Genomic DNA, 13,637 nt, shown 5'->3' on the forward strand with positions numbered 1-13,637 from the left:
CTGACGCCATAGCTTTCCCATGCGTCAGGTGGCTATCAAAACAACGTGAGCTCAAACTATGTAGAAACGAGGGTAATGACCACATAAAAAAAAAAGCGACCATTTCAATTGCGTGCACTCCCGTTTTTTTTTTTAATGTACCCATGACCATCGAATTACGTACTTTGAGCTCACGCCGTTTTTATATCCACCTCACACCATAGAGGCGAACTATCATTGTTTCAGGGATTTCATGACAAATGTGCTTGTCAGCAGCAAATCCATACCCCCCCTGGGTGGTCAAAGACTCGTCAACCCTTTCCGGTGCAGTTACGGTGTGTCGACGTCGACAGCCATGCAGCCATCGTTTTTTGGCCTGCTCCGGATCCTGCTAATTATGTCGGGCAGCGTTCCTCCCAACCCGGGACCTTGGGACAGCTGTTCAGTCTGCCGCCGCTATGTAAACTATAACGCTGTCTTGTGTTCATCGTGCCAAAACTGGATCCACCTGCGCTGTTCCGGCCCGCCAAACCTTCAACCCTACTTGGACGACTACGTCGGTCCCTGCTGCAACGCTGAGCCACCCACGCCGCTGCCTCTGCCCAGCACACAATCTGAGTAATTCAACGTCTACCAGATAAACATCAACGGCCTCAACGTCAAGAAATCCAAACTCTCGGCCTTCCTGGCGGCCAAGGACATTCATGTCTGCGCCGTTCATGGGACCAAGCTCACCGCCAAAGCCAAGCTAACGGCAGTCGGCGACTACACAGTCATCTGCTGCGACCGCCGACAAGGCAGCGGCGTGGCGTTCCTGGTTCGAAATGACATCAGCTACCTCGCTTGCGGTCGCATAGCTCGGGTTCACCGTCTTTCCCGACCGTCGCAGCACGTCTCCCTGACGAACGGGACCGTCGACATCAAATCGACCCGTCCGACCCAGAAATTTCCCGGCTTAAGGCCGAGGTTCGTCGAGCTGTCAACGAGCACCGCTCTCAATGCTGGCGGGAACACATCGAACAATGTGATCTTTGGCGAGGCATACACAAACTTTGGTCAACATTGCGTTTGCTTACAAAGCCCCAGCCGCTGAGAGACGTCTCTCCTCAATTTAACGGTAAAATTGCCGGTACTCCCCAGTCCTGTGCCAAGCATTTCAACATGCAATTCCACGCACACCCAGCTGGCAAAGCATCAATACATTCAAAGGCCGCCTGAAACACCCTGCATTTGTTGCACTGCTTGAAAACCGACGACGCACCAACATTCATCCTGGCCGACATCGCCACGGGCATCCGTGGTGTAAAGGCCAGTAAAGCCCTGGGGCCTGACGGCGTGTGTGCTGTCATGCTCAAACACAAAGGACCAGCCTGTCACAGCGACTTTGCTGAACTGTTCAGCCTCTCGCTTCGGTCATCCATCGTTCCTTCTATCTGGAAAGCCGACAGGGCAATCCCTCTGCCGAAATCTGGCAAGCCACCGGGTGAGGACAAATCATTTCAACCCATGACCTTGCTCTCCCCTACCCTAACCCTGAAAGCACTCGGTGGTTCCTCCTGGGGTGCCAACAAAGAGGTGCAAGCCACCCGTTACAAAGCCATTAGACGGCACCTGCTCAACTATGACCCTCCGATCTGGTCACCGAACCCAGCCATTGGAAGGAACTTCAGGCCAGCCAAAATGCAGCGTTCTGCTGCGTCACAGCCTGCCACCTGATGTCCTCCACTGACCACCTGGACGTTGAAACCAAACCCTTCCCGTCCGTCAACACAACGAACTGCTGTCTAGGCAGTATTTGCTTCAATGCCATCGACCGGGTCATCCAAACAGCAACCTAGTCCGTCGCGTCCGACCACAGCGTCTCAAAATCTACGACGTCACTTGTTGGCAAACAGACATAGGCCAGTTCGTCGGTACCAATGGATGGCTAGACGACCAACAATACAAGCGCACTTACTGAACTCCACACATTGGCCGTCACCAACACCAGGCTGGCCTGCAAGCCTAACATCGTCCTTGGGGGCTCCAATTCACAACAACAAACAGTCTCTGCCTCGGGAAGCACCCTCCATCCTCCCCCAACTGTGCTCGGGGTTCTGTCGCCTGTTGAACAGCTACAAACACCGCCTCGACGACACAGTTGCCAACGTCTGCCTGGACTGTGGCACACGACATGCAGCACCTGTTCAACTGCCCGGTGCGCCCTACTACGCTCACTGAAAAAGATCTATGGCGGCGACCAACCGGGGCGGCCGCTTTCCTACAGCTATAAGGCTTTCGACGATTGTCTACGTCGACGCAGCAACACTGTCACGCTGGCTTTCACAACAACATCGTTGTTTCGGACTGCAACGCTACTTCCGGGTTGGCGGCGTCATCGGCGCGAGTGATGACATTTGTTTTAAAAGCAGCTTCACAACTAGCCATTGTAATTGACATTTTTTTTGTCTTGGTTTAAGTTAAAACAAGCTCACAAGCAGTCGTTCCTGATCTTTGGTGCAGTAGCAACAAACATGCTGCGCTAACAATCATAAAATGCAAGCTCCCGAGGAGGTCATAGAGTTCAGGTTGGGGGCGCACATTACCGTAATATATATATAAATAAATAAATGTGTAACTACAACTATACATTGTGATTGTATTTTTTAAATTTTTCATCCATAACTAAATATAATGCACTCTAACTTTTTGAAAATATTTTTGGAAAAATTTGCGTGTTATTTTCTAGAAATTATGGTAAATAATACAGACATTTTTAAAAGTAATTGGTTTTGAACTGTCACCTTGTAATTGACGACCCTGTATGCAATTGGGGTTGGTTGTTTCGGTGGATCTTCCTTCTCAATACCGGGAGTAGTGGAAGTAAGCAAGGGATTAAGTCTGTAACGTTTCTTTGCCTCGGGTTGACATCCGAAGGAACCAACTATGGAAAAGTTCGTTTTCCTTGCTTCCAGTTGTTGACGTGTTTTGTTGTTTGGCGTGACCTTCCAATGCCTTGAAACCTCTTGATCCATAGTCAATAATATTATGACACCATGTGCACAATGCTTTACCAGATCGATCGATTTTGTGAATAAAGTCGCTTAACAGAGTGGTAACTTCCTTCTTTCGAACGGTATCGACGATTTCTTGTTCCGTCCAATCCTATCGAAACTTATTTTTGAGATTTCTATCAATTTCTTTCACTCGCGAAGTCTCTTTCCTCTCAAGCACTGCCATTTTGTTCACTTGCAAATGGGCTCATTACCTGCCTGTTCCACATTCGACCAATCAACAGACGTGTATCACATTTTCCGCCTTGCTTGCAAAAGTGGAACCGGAAAATTAACGAGTGTGGATTCTCACACGGGTTAGGGTCGAAATATTTCAGAGAAACTGATTTTTATTTTTTTTTTAATTCTTGCAATTTAAAAAGATGGAATTCCATCTATAAACGGAAAAATCCCGTCTTGAAATGTTCAAGAGTCACAACAGAAGATGGGTGTTTGAGAGTTTATTGAGAAAGAGATCAGTCGGTAATAACATAGCTTAAGCTTTCTTTTTTAAGTCTTCCCACTTTTTCTAGTTTATAACGTAATCTCGCTCACTGAATGTGTTCAGTGAATATGAACTGAATGAAGCACTTGAAAGATTCTGTGAAAAAGAACTAACAACTCACTCTACAATTATTTTTAAAGAACTGATTCGACTGATTCCGTACACTCAAAAGGACTGCCATGCCAAGACTAATCCAAGTTTCATACATACATTCATGGAACAACTTGTGACTGGAAAAATAAAATATGACTAATAAAATATGTTTTGTTTCATATTTAAAACTGGTAAATTTTAGTGGATAAAATGGACCACATGTTCCATGAACAAAAGCAACAAAATGTAAATTTCACACCAGATAAAAAGCATCATTAAATTAAACGAAAAAGCACTGTAAATTAATTGTTTTTTTACTTCACCAGGTGGATCGAAAAAAAAAATAAAATTGTTTTTCACAACAAGCTGCATGTTCCTTATCAAACTGCACAGGTAAAATTTGGGTGTTGTGTCAAAAGCCACAAAGTAAATAATTTGGGTATGTGTGAGTTTCTTTCAAAGGTTCCTACCAGCTTGTTGGATCATGACCATAGTTTGTGGTGTTGTGTGAACCGGCAGGGAGCGGGTACGTTGCACAGAGCTGTGGGTTTGGCTTGGCATGCTGTTGCTGCCCCCAGGATTGGCAAACCACAGACCCTGAAAAAAGAAAAAGAAACAAGACCATTTAATCAACTTGTTGAAGAGTAAAAAAATGCCAGATGTACCACCGTGGGGGTTTCTAGCTTGCTGTCCTAAATTGTTTAACAGTAGTTAACCTCTAACAAATACAGGTAAATGGGTCTCTGGGGGTTGAGTGAATTACCCAGAAGTGGCTTCGGTTTCACCGAGGCTTTATTCATCATTCATCACAAATAATTGCACGAAAAATCTAGACTGTTACAAGTTCATCTTTTCCAAAAAAAGTAATTGCACGGGGTGGAAAATTTGTCAGTCACAAAGTTAGTGACACAAATCAAAGCATATCAGATCTTTTATTAAGAGACCTGGGAACTTAAATTGTAAAAAAATATATATATATGTCTCCTTTATTATTCTTTCTTATATGCCACGGGTCGGCAACTCACGGCTCCAGAGTCACATGCCTTTCAACCTTATTAAGCCGGCTCTGCGTGGCTTGGGAAAATAAATGTGTCGGATTGGAGTGTTATTTCGCTCAAAAACGTGTATCATATCTTCTTAAGTCTTAACTTCTTTCATCAAACCTTGTGCAATTTCAGAGAGGCATAAAAAAAAAGTTTGTGGTTCCAATTTCCCTAAAAACCCAACCCTAAAAATTCCCACCGACTCATACATTTTTAAGCTACATAATAAATATGTGAGGGTCGTGGTTCTCCACGGCCATCCGCACATTCACCGTTCACGCACCCCTACGCACTCCAGCTAAAGAGCCACTTAGATCACTTCTAACAGCAGACTCCCTGACACCCTGACAGGATGTAGCATACTCAGCGACGACAACTCTCATTGGTGGCTCATTGCGGCGCTGAGCTGCGTTGGCAAGTTATTCATCGGCAGCATTGTTTATCTGTCAGCGTTGGCGGTGATGAACAATGGCAACGCATGAACAACCCCGCGGACGGCGGTGGCGATGAACAACGCTGCCGACGATGGCGCACTCAGCTGCAAGCGACAACGCTGTAAAGCGGCCCAGCTCGGCGCTGCAATGAGCCACCCCAGCCGAACCCGTGATCGGCGGACGCGGCGCCGAAGTGACAGCGACACATTTAGCACCCCTGATTTATACACGCAGATTTTTTTGTTACGTTCTGAGAGGATTACTTCCCACCCCAACTATTATTTTTTCTTTAGAATGCTTTATACACACCTACCTGTCATTTGTAATCCGCGAAGCTCTCGTCCTTTGCACCTGTGCAATCCATTTTTCACGTCGAACCGGGTCTTTTGGAAACATATGAAGAGTAAATTCATCCTCCCGAGTGTTCGAACAATATCCGGCGATAGATACTTTTCATTGACGTCACGCCGACATGTTTTTGTTTACAACGCCCTAAAGATTAAATAAATACAGCCCTGATTTTTAGACGCTGTGCGTGAAGGTTCAGGAGTAGGTAAAATAAATATTCAGGCAATTATTAAGCAAATATTTATTTTCATTGTTCAGTGAAATTGTGTTTTTTTTCCACTGTATTGTAATAACCTCAGCAATGGGGAATGAGGAACAGGAGTCACTGCTGAGTTTGTTAGTTGCTTTTTTTAAGTAACGCTCCAGTAGCCCACGGAACTCTCCAACAACAACAAGCTGCTCCTTTTCGAGCTTGTGCATGTGACGTCACAGTTTTCACAGCACCTATGACTATCTGCAGCCCGAAGGGGGGCACAATTCCTGCGCGTTCTGTAGGCTGGTCCCAAGCCCGGATAAATGCAGATGGATGCGGCAGGATGGGCATCCGGCGTAAAACTGTGCCAAACATATAAGAGCGTTCATCAAATGAATTCCATAACGGATAGGCCTTGGCCCGAGCTAACTACGCATGCACCCGGCAGTGTTAATCTGCAAGGCGTAGGTAGAAATTCAGATAATGCAGGTCAAAGACAAAAAAGAGGAGGAAAGCGGTTTGGCCGGCAGAAGAGGCATGAACAGACCCTAAAACTGTGTGTAGGGAATTTGAATGTTGGGACTATGACAGGGAAAGATCAGAAGTTAGTTGACATGATGATTGAGTGAAAGGTTGATGTATTGGGCATCAAAGAGAACAAGTGGAAAGGGAGTAAGGCTAGAAGGCTAGGAGGAGGGTTTAAATCATTTCACCATGGAGTAGATGGGAAGAGAAATGGAGTAAGGGTTATTTTAAAGAAAGCGCGAGCTAAGAATGTCTTGGAGGTGAAAAGAGTATCGATCGAGTGATGAGGCTGAAATTTGAAATTGAGGGTATTGTGTATAATGTGAATAGCGAGTATACCCCACAGGTAGGATGTGACCTCGAGTTGAAAGAGAAATTCTGGAGAGAGAGAGAGAGGGAGAGAGAGAGAGCGAGAGAGAGAGAGAGAGAGAGAGAGAGAGAGAAGGGAGGAAGGAGACTTCGTGGTGGAACCCCAAAATACAGGAAGTCATCCAAGGAAAGAAGAGAGGCGGAAGGAATACATTGAGATGCGACGTAGGGCAAAGACAGAAGTGGGGAAGGCTAAACAGGAGGCATATGACGACACGTACACAAGGTTGAATACGAAAGAAGGAGAAAAGGATCTCTCCAGGTTGGCCAGACAGAGGGATAGAGATGGGAAGGATGTGCACCAAGTAAAGGTGATTCAGGATAGCGATGGAAATATGTTGACTGGTGCCAGTAGTGTGCTGAGGAGATGGAAAGAGTACTTTGAGAAGTTAATGAATGAAGAAAATGGGAGAGAAGCTAGAGTCGAAGAGACAAGCGTGAATGACCAGGAAGTGGCAATGATTACTAAGGGGGAAGATAGAAAGGCACTGAACAGAATGGAAAAATGGAAAGACATGATGATGACTGATGACATACCAGTGGAGGTATGGAAGCGATTTGGAGAGGTGGCACTGGAGTTTTTGACCAAATTATTCAATAGAATACTAGCGGGAGAGAAGATGCCAGAAGAATGGAGGAAAAGTGTGCTATTCCCCATTTTTAGGAACAAAGGAGATGTTCAGAGCTGTGGAAACTATAGAGGAATAAAGATGAGCCAAACAATGAAGTTATGGGAAAGAGTAGTAGAGGCAAGACTCAGGACAGAAGTAAGTATCTGCGAGCAACAGTATGGTTTCATGCCTAGAAAGAGTACCACAGATGCATTATTTGCCTTGAGGATGCTCGTGGAAAAGTACAGAGAAGGTCAGAAGGAGCTACATTGTATCTTTGTAGACCTAGAGAAAGCCTATGACAGAGTACCAAGAGAGGAACTGTAGTACTGCATGCACAAATCTGAGAAATATGTTCAAATAGTACAGGACATGTATGAGAGCACCAGAACAGCGGTGAGATGTGACGTAGGTGTGTCAGAAGAATTTAAGGTGGTCAACTTCAAATACTTGGGGTCAACAATACAGAGCAGTGGAGAGTGTGGTCAGGAAATGAAGAAACAGGTCCAAGCAGGGTGGAACAGTTGGCGGAAGGTGTCTGGTGTTCTATGTGACAGAAGAGTCTATGCTAGGGTGAAGGGCAAAGTTTATAAACAGTGGTGAGGCTGGCCATGATGTACGGATTAGAGATGGTGGCACTGAAGAAACAACAGGAAGCAGAACTGGTGGTAGCAGAAATGAAGATGCTGAGGTTCTTGCTTGGAGTGAACAGATTGGATAGGATTAGAAATGAGCTCATTAGGGGGACAGCCAAAGTTGGATGTTTTGGAGACAAGGTTAGAGAGAGGAGACTGATTGTTTGGACATGTTCAAAGGCGAGAGTGAGTATATTGGTAGAAGGGTGCTGAGGTTGGAGCTGCCAGGAAAAAGAGTTAGAGGAAGACCAAAGAAAAGGTTGATGGATGTCGTGAGGGAGGACATGAGGACAGTGGGTGTTCGAGAGGAAGATGCAGGAGATAGGCTTGGATGGAAAAAGATGACACGCTATGGCGACCCCGAACGGGACAAGCCGAAGGGGAAAGAAAATTATTGCCGGTCAAACAGAGCTGCTTGACATTGTGGGAGACGTTGAACCGGAGCAGAATATTCACAATGGCCGAGACTTGTTGTGCTGTTCGTTGTCACAACAGAAGAGACAGATCTTCAAAGAGATCATTCTATAGAATACCAGCTGAATGGACCAGAAAAGATAGATGGATTTCGGCAATTATACGTGATGGATGGTGCCCAACCAAATACACACGCCTGTGTCGCGATCACTTCATTTCAGGTGGGAATCATTTTTCTCAATCTCAAATAATCAAGATGTATTTATAATGCCAAATTGACTAATTTGAGAACAATGAGTAAAAAACTCATCTGTCGCAGAGAGGTTTACGGAGGTGAACGTGTGGCCACAATACACTTCTGTGTACAGCGGAGACTATTCCCTGTCCTTAATTTTTTTCCCTAATCATGGTTAATAAGTGCGAGTTTGTGTAAAACCAGGGGTCATTTATTTAAATATTGGTATTTGTACTGAAAAAATGAGAAGTGTATAGAGATCATGGACATGATGGATGGTGCCCAACAAAATACTCATTTCAGGCAGGAATTTTTCTTCTCAATATCAAATTATTAAGTATTTATAACCCCAAATGGACTCATTTGAGAACAATGGGTATTTAAAAAAAATAATAATAAACCGTCTGTCACAGTTTTCCAGAGGAAAGCATGACGCTTTCTTGTACAGAGGCTTTTTTTTTTTCCAGTCACAGTTAATGAATGCTAGTTTGTGTAAAACCCGAGGTCATTTATTTAAATATTGGCATTTGTATTGAAAAAATCTGAATGGGTCCATCACGATGTGGGATTTATTCCTGATTGAGAACAGATCCAGCAACAAGGTATTTGCATGTGTCCCGACTTTTATATGCTTTCGAACTTTTCTGTGTAAATCTCGACGACTTACTCACCAGGTACGTGTATATCCAGTTGTCCAAGACAAGCGGAAGCCAATTAACAGTCCAGTTTCTTATTGGCAAAAACATTGACTTCGGCATTAAGTATGGGTCCTCTCTGCCAAGTGTCCCTAATTGTTCCACGTACCTTCGTTTAATATCACCTTCTAAATGTTTAACGGTATCGGACGAAACTCTAGGTGTCGTGCTATAAAACATTTTCGTGTCGTCTCAACAGAATTAACTTGTAACAATGCTTTGTTTGACCGGCTATATGGCTCCATAGAGCTCGTGCACCTACGTCATCAAATCATGTGACTTTTGTTTATGTTGCCATACTGCTGGTCTAACAAAGCATTGTTCAATGCTAAAATCAGTTCAAGACGACACAAAAATATTATAGCACAACGCCCAGACTCATGTCCGATACCGTAAGACATTTAGAAGGTGAAAATAAAAGAAGGTACGTGAAAAAAATTAGATAAACTCGGCATTGAGGACCTGTATATAATGCCAAAGTCGATGTTTTCGCCGATAAGAAATTGGACTGATAATTCTCTTCCGCTAGTCTTGGACAACTGGATATACACTTGTATCTGGTGAGTAAGTTGTCGAGATTTACCCAGAAAAGTTGGAAAGCGTATAAAAGTCGAGACGCATCAAATACTTCGTTGCTGGATTTGTTCTCAATCAGAAATAAATCCCACATAGTGACGGGTTGATGGCTCGTGAACACGGTAGCGTGTTTGGCCACACGTTAACCTTTACTGGAATCCATTGGTCTTTTCAGCTAGTATTCAATACAAATACCAATTTTTAAAGGTCCACTGTCATGAGATTCATGATTTTTATGATGTTATGAACTAAAAAACGGCAGCCGGGATGGACCCATCCGTTTCTTCCAACCACAAAACATGATTTTGACGTATATGGCTTTTTACTGGTTGTTGACCACAAGACACTGGCCAGCGCTACCCCGGGTGAACCCATGCAAATGGGCAGGTTCCGGCTCTTCCCTGAGGAACTTTAACACTGGCTGAGGGAAGGACGGTTTTTCTACTGCGGCCAGTTGAATTATGTCGTGGGCAACCGTCATGTCACAGCTACGGGTGCCGCCAACAAAGGCACTGGAACAGTAAGTCTAAACCTTATTGAAAAAATCTTGCCCTCGCTCTTCCCCAAGAAACACTCTCATTAATATGTTCACTGACTCTGCTTCCGATGCTAATCTACTGAACACTCTCCTAGTTCTTTGGGCAAGAATACTTGCCTCACCGAAAGGCTCACTGTGACATTCCCAAAGTCCCACTCTGAGTGTATTAATTTTCATGTGTTTGACCTCACCTCATATTAGGAAACCCTTGGCTGAGGTTAAATAAATAACCCTCATATTGACTGTTCCTCTGGGCATATGTCATGGCGGAGCAGCTGCATCCGGACCTGTTTCAAGCCATTGTTACTCTTCAAGGTTATGTCGTAAAGGAAGTGGCACCGGTCCCGTCCGGGTATCCTGACTGGTCCCAAGTGCCCATCTGTTACCATGCCATAAAATATGTTTTTTTTCCAAAATGTAAGGCTGTCCCTTTCACCACATCGCCTGTACAAGTTTTGCTGCATGGTACTACACAACCGTGTGGGAGGTTGTTCTCTCTTACAGCGCCGGAGCACCCCGCCGTGAGGGATTATGTGGCAGCTGGACTCATTCGTCCTTCTTCGTCCCCAGTGAGTGTGGGGTTCTTCGTGAATAAGAAGGTCAAAACCCTCTTCCCTGTATTGATTATCAGGGTCTGAAGAACATTATGGTGATCAACAGGTACCCCCTGCCACTCATCTCCACCACCTTTGAGCTCCTAGAGGGGGCGAAGATATTCACTAAACTTGATTGAAGGAATACATACCACCTTCTCAGGATTAATGAGGGGGAAGAATGGAAAACAGCATTCAACATTAACCCTAACACCTACTAGACATGATGAATACTTAGTTATGCCTTTTGGATGAATGTGCAGTGTTTGAAAACTTTATGAAAGATGTCCTGTATGAGGCCCCATAGCTCAGTGGTTAGAGCAGGGGATTAATGCATGGAAGTCTCAACTCCTGCGTGAGGCTTAAATTAATGACATATGAAGCACCAGAAGAAGAAGAATGGTAAGAAGTACTTTTGCCATTATTGGTTAGCAACAGCATAATGTTATTTAAAATAATTCAGAATTATTGTACTCGAAAAGTGTTGGTCTTACATAAATGCGCAAATACACCTGTATTTAGTTTTTAAAATATTGAATGGATCCTTTGAAATTACATTTTAAAATATTTGGTATTTGTGGCTCCCTCAGTCAAAAAGGTTCCCGACCCCCGAGTTACAGCATTGGTTTGGTAAACCAGGGGTCATGAGTTCGTTTCTCACTGGGGCCTCCACTCCTCAAAGAGGGGTTGCATCAGGAAGGGCATCCAGCATAAAAACTGTGTCAAACAAATATGAGCGTTCATCTGAGATGACAAGCTGCGGCGACCCCGAACAAGAAAAGCCGAAAGAAAGTTGTTCTTGTTTTTGTTGTCCTGTGTGACAGGCTCAACGTGTACATGTTTGTGTATTTACATGATATTTTGATTTTCTCTCCAGATTAAAAGACCCACATAATCCATCTCTGTTCGGTATTGCAGTGTATGTGAATTCCACCAGGTTTCTGTGTCCTTTCTTGGATTTTTGCTAGCTCAACAGGAGATCCGAATGGACTCCAGTAAAATAGATGCCATTTTCATTTGGCCCACCCCTAAGTCACGCAAGGACGTTCAAAGTTTCCTAATGTTCGCAAACTTTTATACAACTTCAATACAGTAGCTTCGTTGTTGCAGGGTCTTACCTCACCCAACAGACCCTTTGTATGGAACCAGTTAGGTCAGAAAGTCTTTAAAAAACTCAAGTTGCGCTTTATCTCCGCCACCGTCCTCACGTTGCTGGACCCTAAACTGCAGTTCAGAGTGGAAGTGGCGACATCTGACATGGATTGATGGGGGCCGCGTCATTTCTACTGGGAGCAACAGGGTCACACTGTGGCTCATTGCCGCGCCAATCCCACTGCTATCCTGGACAAGATGGCAATAACAGTGAGTCACTCAGGCTTTTCTGAGTCAGCAAGTCCGCATAGATGCATTTATACACTGCAGCAAAGATGCCAACCTATTGAACACACTCTTAGCTAAGCGCATGGGTCTCTGAACTATTGAGGATCAACGTCTTTGGAACGCATACGGGCCAGATGGAACCTTCCTGGGCAAGATAACACCTCAAATCCAGAGTCTCACCATTATTTCCCCAGACTCTCATCCCGAATGAGTTTGTTTCCATGTGTTTGACGCCATTAATCATGACCCAGTTGTGGCAGTCCGTGGTTAAGGCTGCAAACCCCAATATAGACTGGTCTTCAAGGCAATTCGAGTCTTGGGGATCGAAATGCACCAAATCATGTTTCAAGTCACATAATACAGGACCCATGGCGATTGCTTAGGGATTCCTTGATAGAGGACTTGAACCTGTCTCAGGTGCTTCCTGTTACCAATACCTCAACTTTTTGACATCTGAAATTTTGAAATCTTTCTTTGTAAAACTTCCTGTATTTTGGGGTTCGACCACCAGGTCGCCTTCTCCCCTTCCCTACCAGAAGACACAACAAGTACTCTCCTGCCTGTCTCTTTGGTCACCTTGGCTGTTACAGCCCAGTCTTCTGGGAGATCCTCTTGTCCATTGATAGACTGTCTCACCTCTTTCCAAAAGGCTGCACAACATTATTTCTTTCTCAGCTTCCACCACATGGTTCTAATTTTGTCTTTTTAATCTTCCTCCTCACCACCAGACTCATCCTACACACCACCATCTTATGCTGCCAAGGTACATTCTCCCTACCACTACCTTTCTGTCAGTAACCTCCTTCAGATTACATCGTCTGCACATCATCTAATCCACCTGTGTGCTTCTACCTCCGCTCTTGTAGGTCACTCTGTGTTCCTACCTCTTCTGGAAAAAGGCTTTTACTACTGCCATTCTCATCCTTTATACAAAGTCCACCACCAGCTGTCCCTCAAAGTTCCTTTCCTGCATGCCATAATTACCCATCACTTCGTCGTCGGCCCTGTTTCCTTCACAAAGATTTCCATTACAATCTGTACCAATCACAATTGTCTCTGTGTCGGGATGCTCAGAACTACTTCATCTAGTTCCTTCCAGAATTCCTCTTTCAACTCTAGGTCACATCCTACCAGCGGGGCATAACCGCTAATCACATTACACGACACACTCTCACTTTCAAGTTTCAGCCTCATCACTTGATCTGATACTCTTTTCACCTCCAAGACATTCTTAGTCAGCTGTTCCTTTAAAATAACCCCAATTCCATTTCTCTTCCCATCTACTCCATGGTAAAAATAATTTAAAATTTTCACCCTTACTATCTTTCCACTTGGCTCTCTTGGATCCACAATATAGCAACCTTTCTCCTAATTATCATGTCATCCAACTCCTGAGATTTGCCTGTCATAGTCCCAACATTCAAAGTCCCTACATTCAG

At 44.4% G+C, this 13,637-nt stretch overlaps 1 protein-coding gene across 12 annotated transcripts in view; it reads right to left on the reverse strand.

Annotated features, from left to right (window-relative positions):
* The window catches only part of samd4a (sterile alpha motif domain containing 4A), a 205,501-nt gene that overhangs the window by 70,056 nt on the left and 121,808 nt on the right, over positions 1-13,637 (reverse strand). For all 12 annotated transcript variants that reach the window (XM_061815858.1, XM_061815860.1, XM_061815854.1 and 9 more), the window contains one exon: positions 4,080-4,206. In XM_061815858.1, coding sequence (XP_061671842.1) covers positions 4,080-4,206 — 127 coding nt within the window. The remainder of the gene's footprint in view (positions 1-4,079; positions 4,207-13,637) is intronic.

The sequence above is a fragment of the Syngnathoides biaculeatus genome, chromosome 3 (genome assembly GCF_019802595.1).
Source record: "Syngnathoides biaculeatus isolate LvHL_M chromosome 3, ASM1980259v1, whole genome shotgun sequence".
Taxonomy (NCBI): Eukaryota; Metazoa; Chordata; class Actinopteri; order Syngnathiformes; family Syngnathidae; genus Syngnathoides; species Syngnathoides biaculeatus.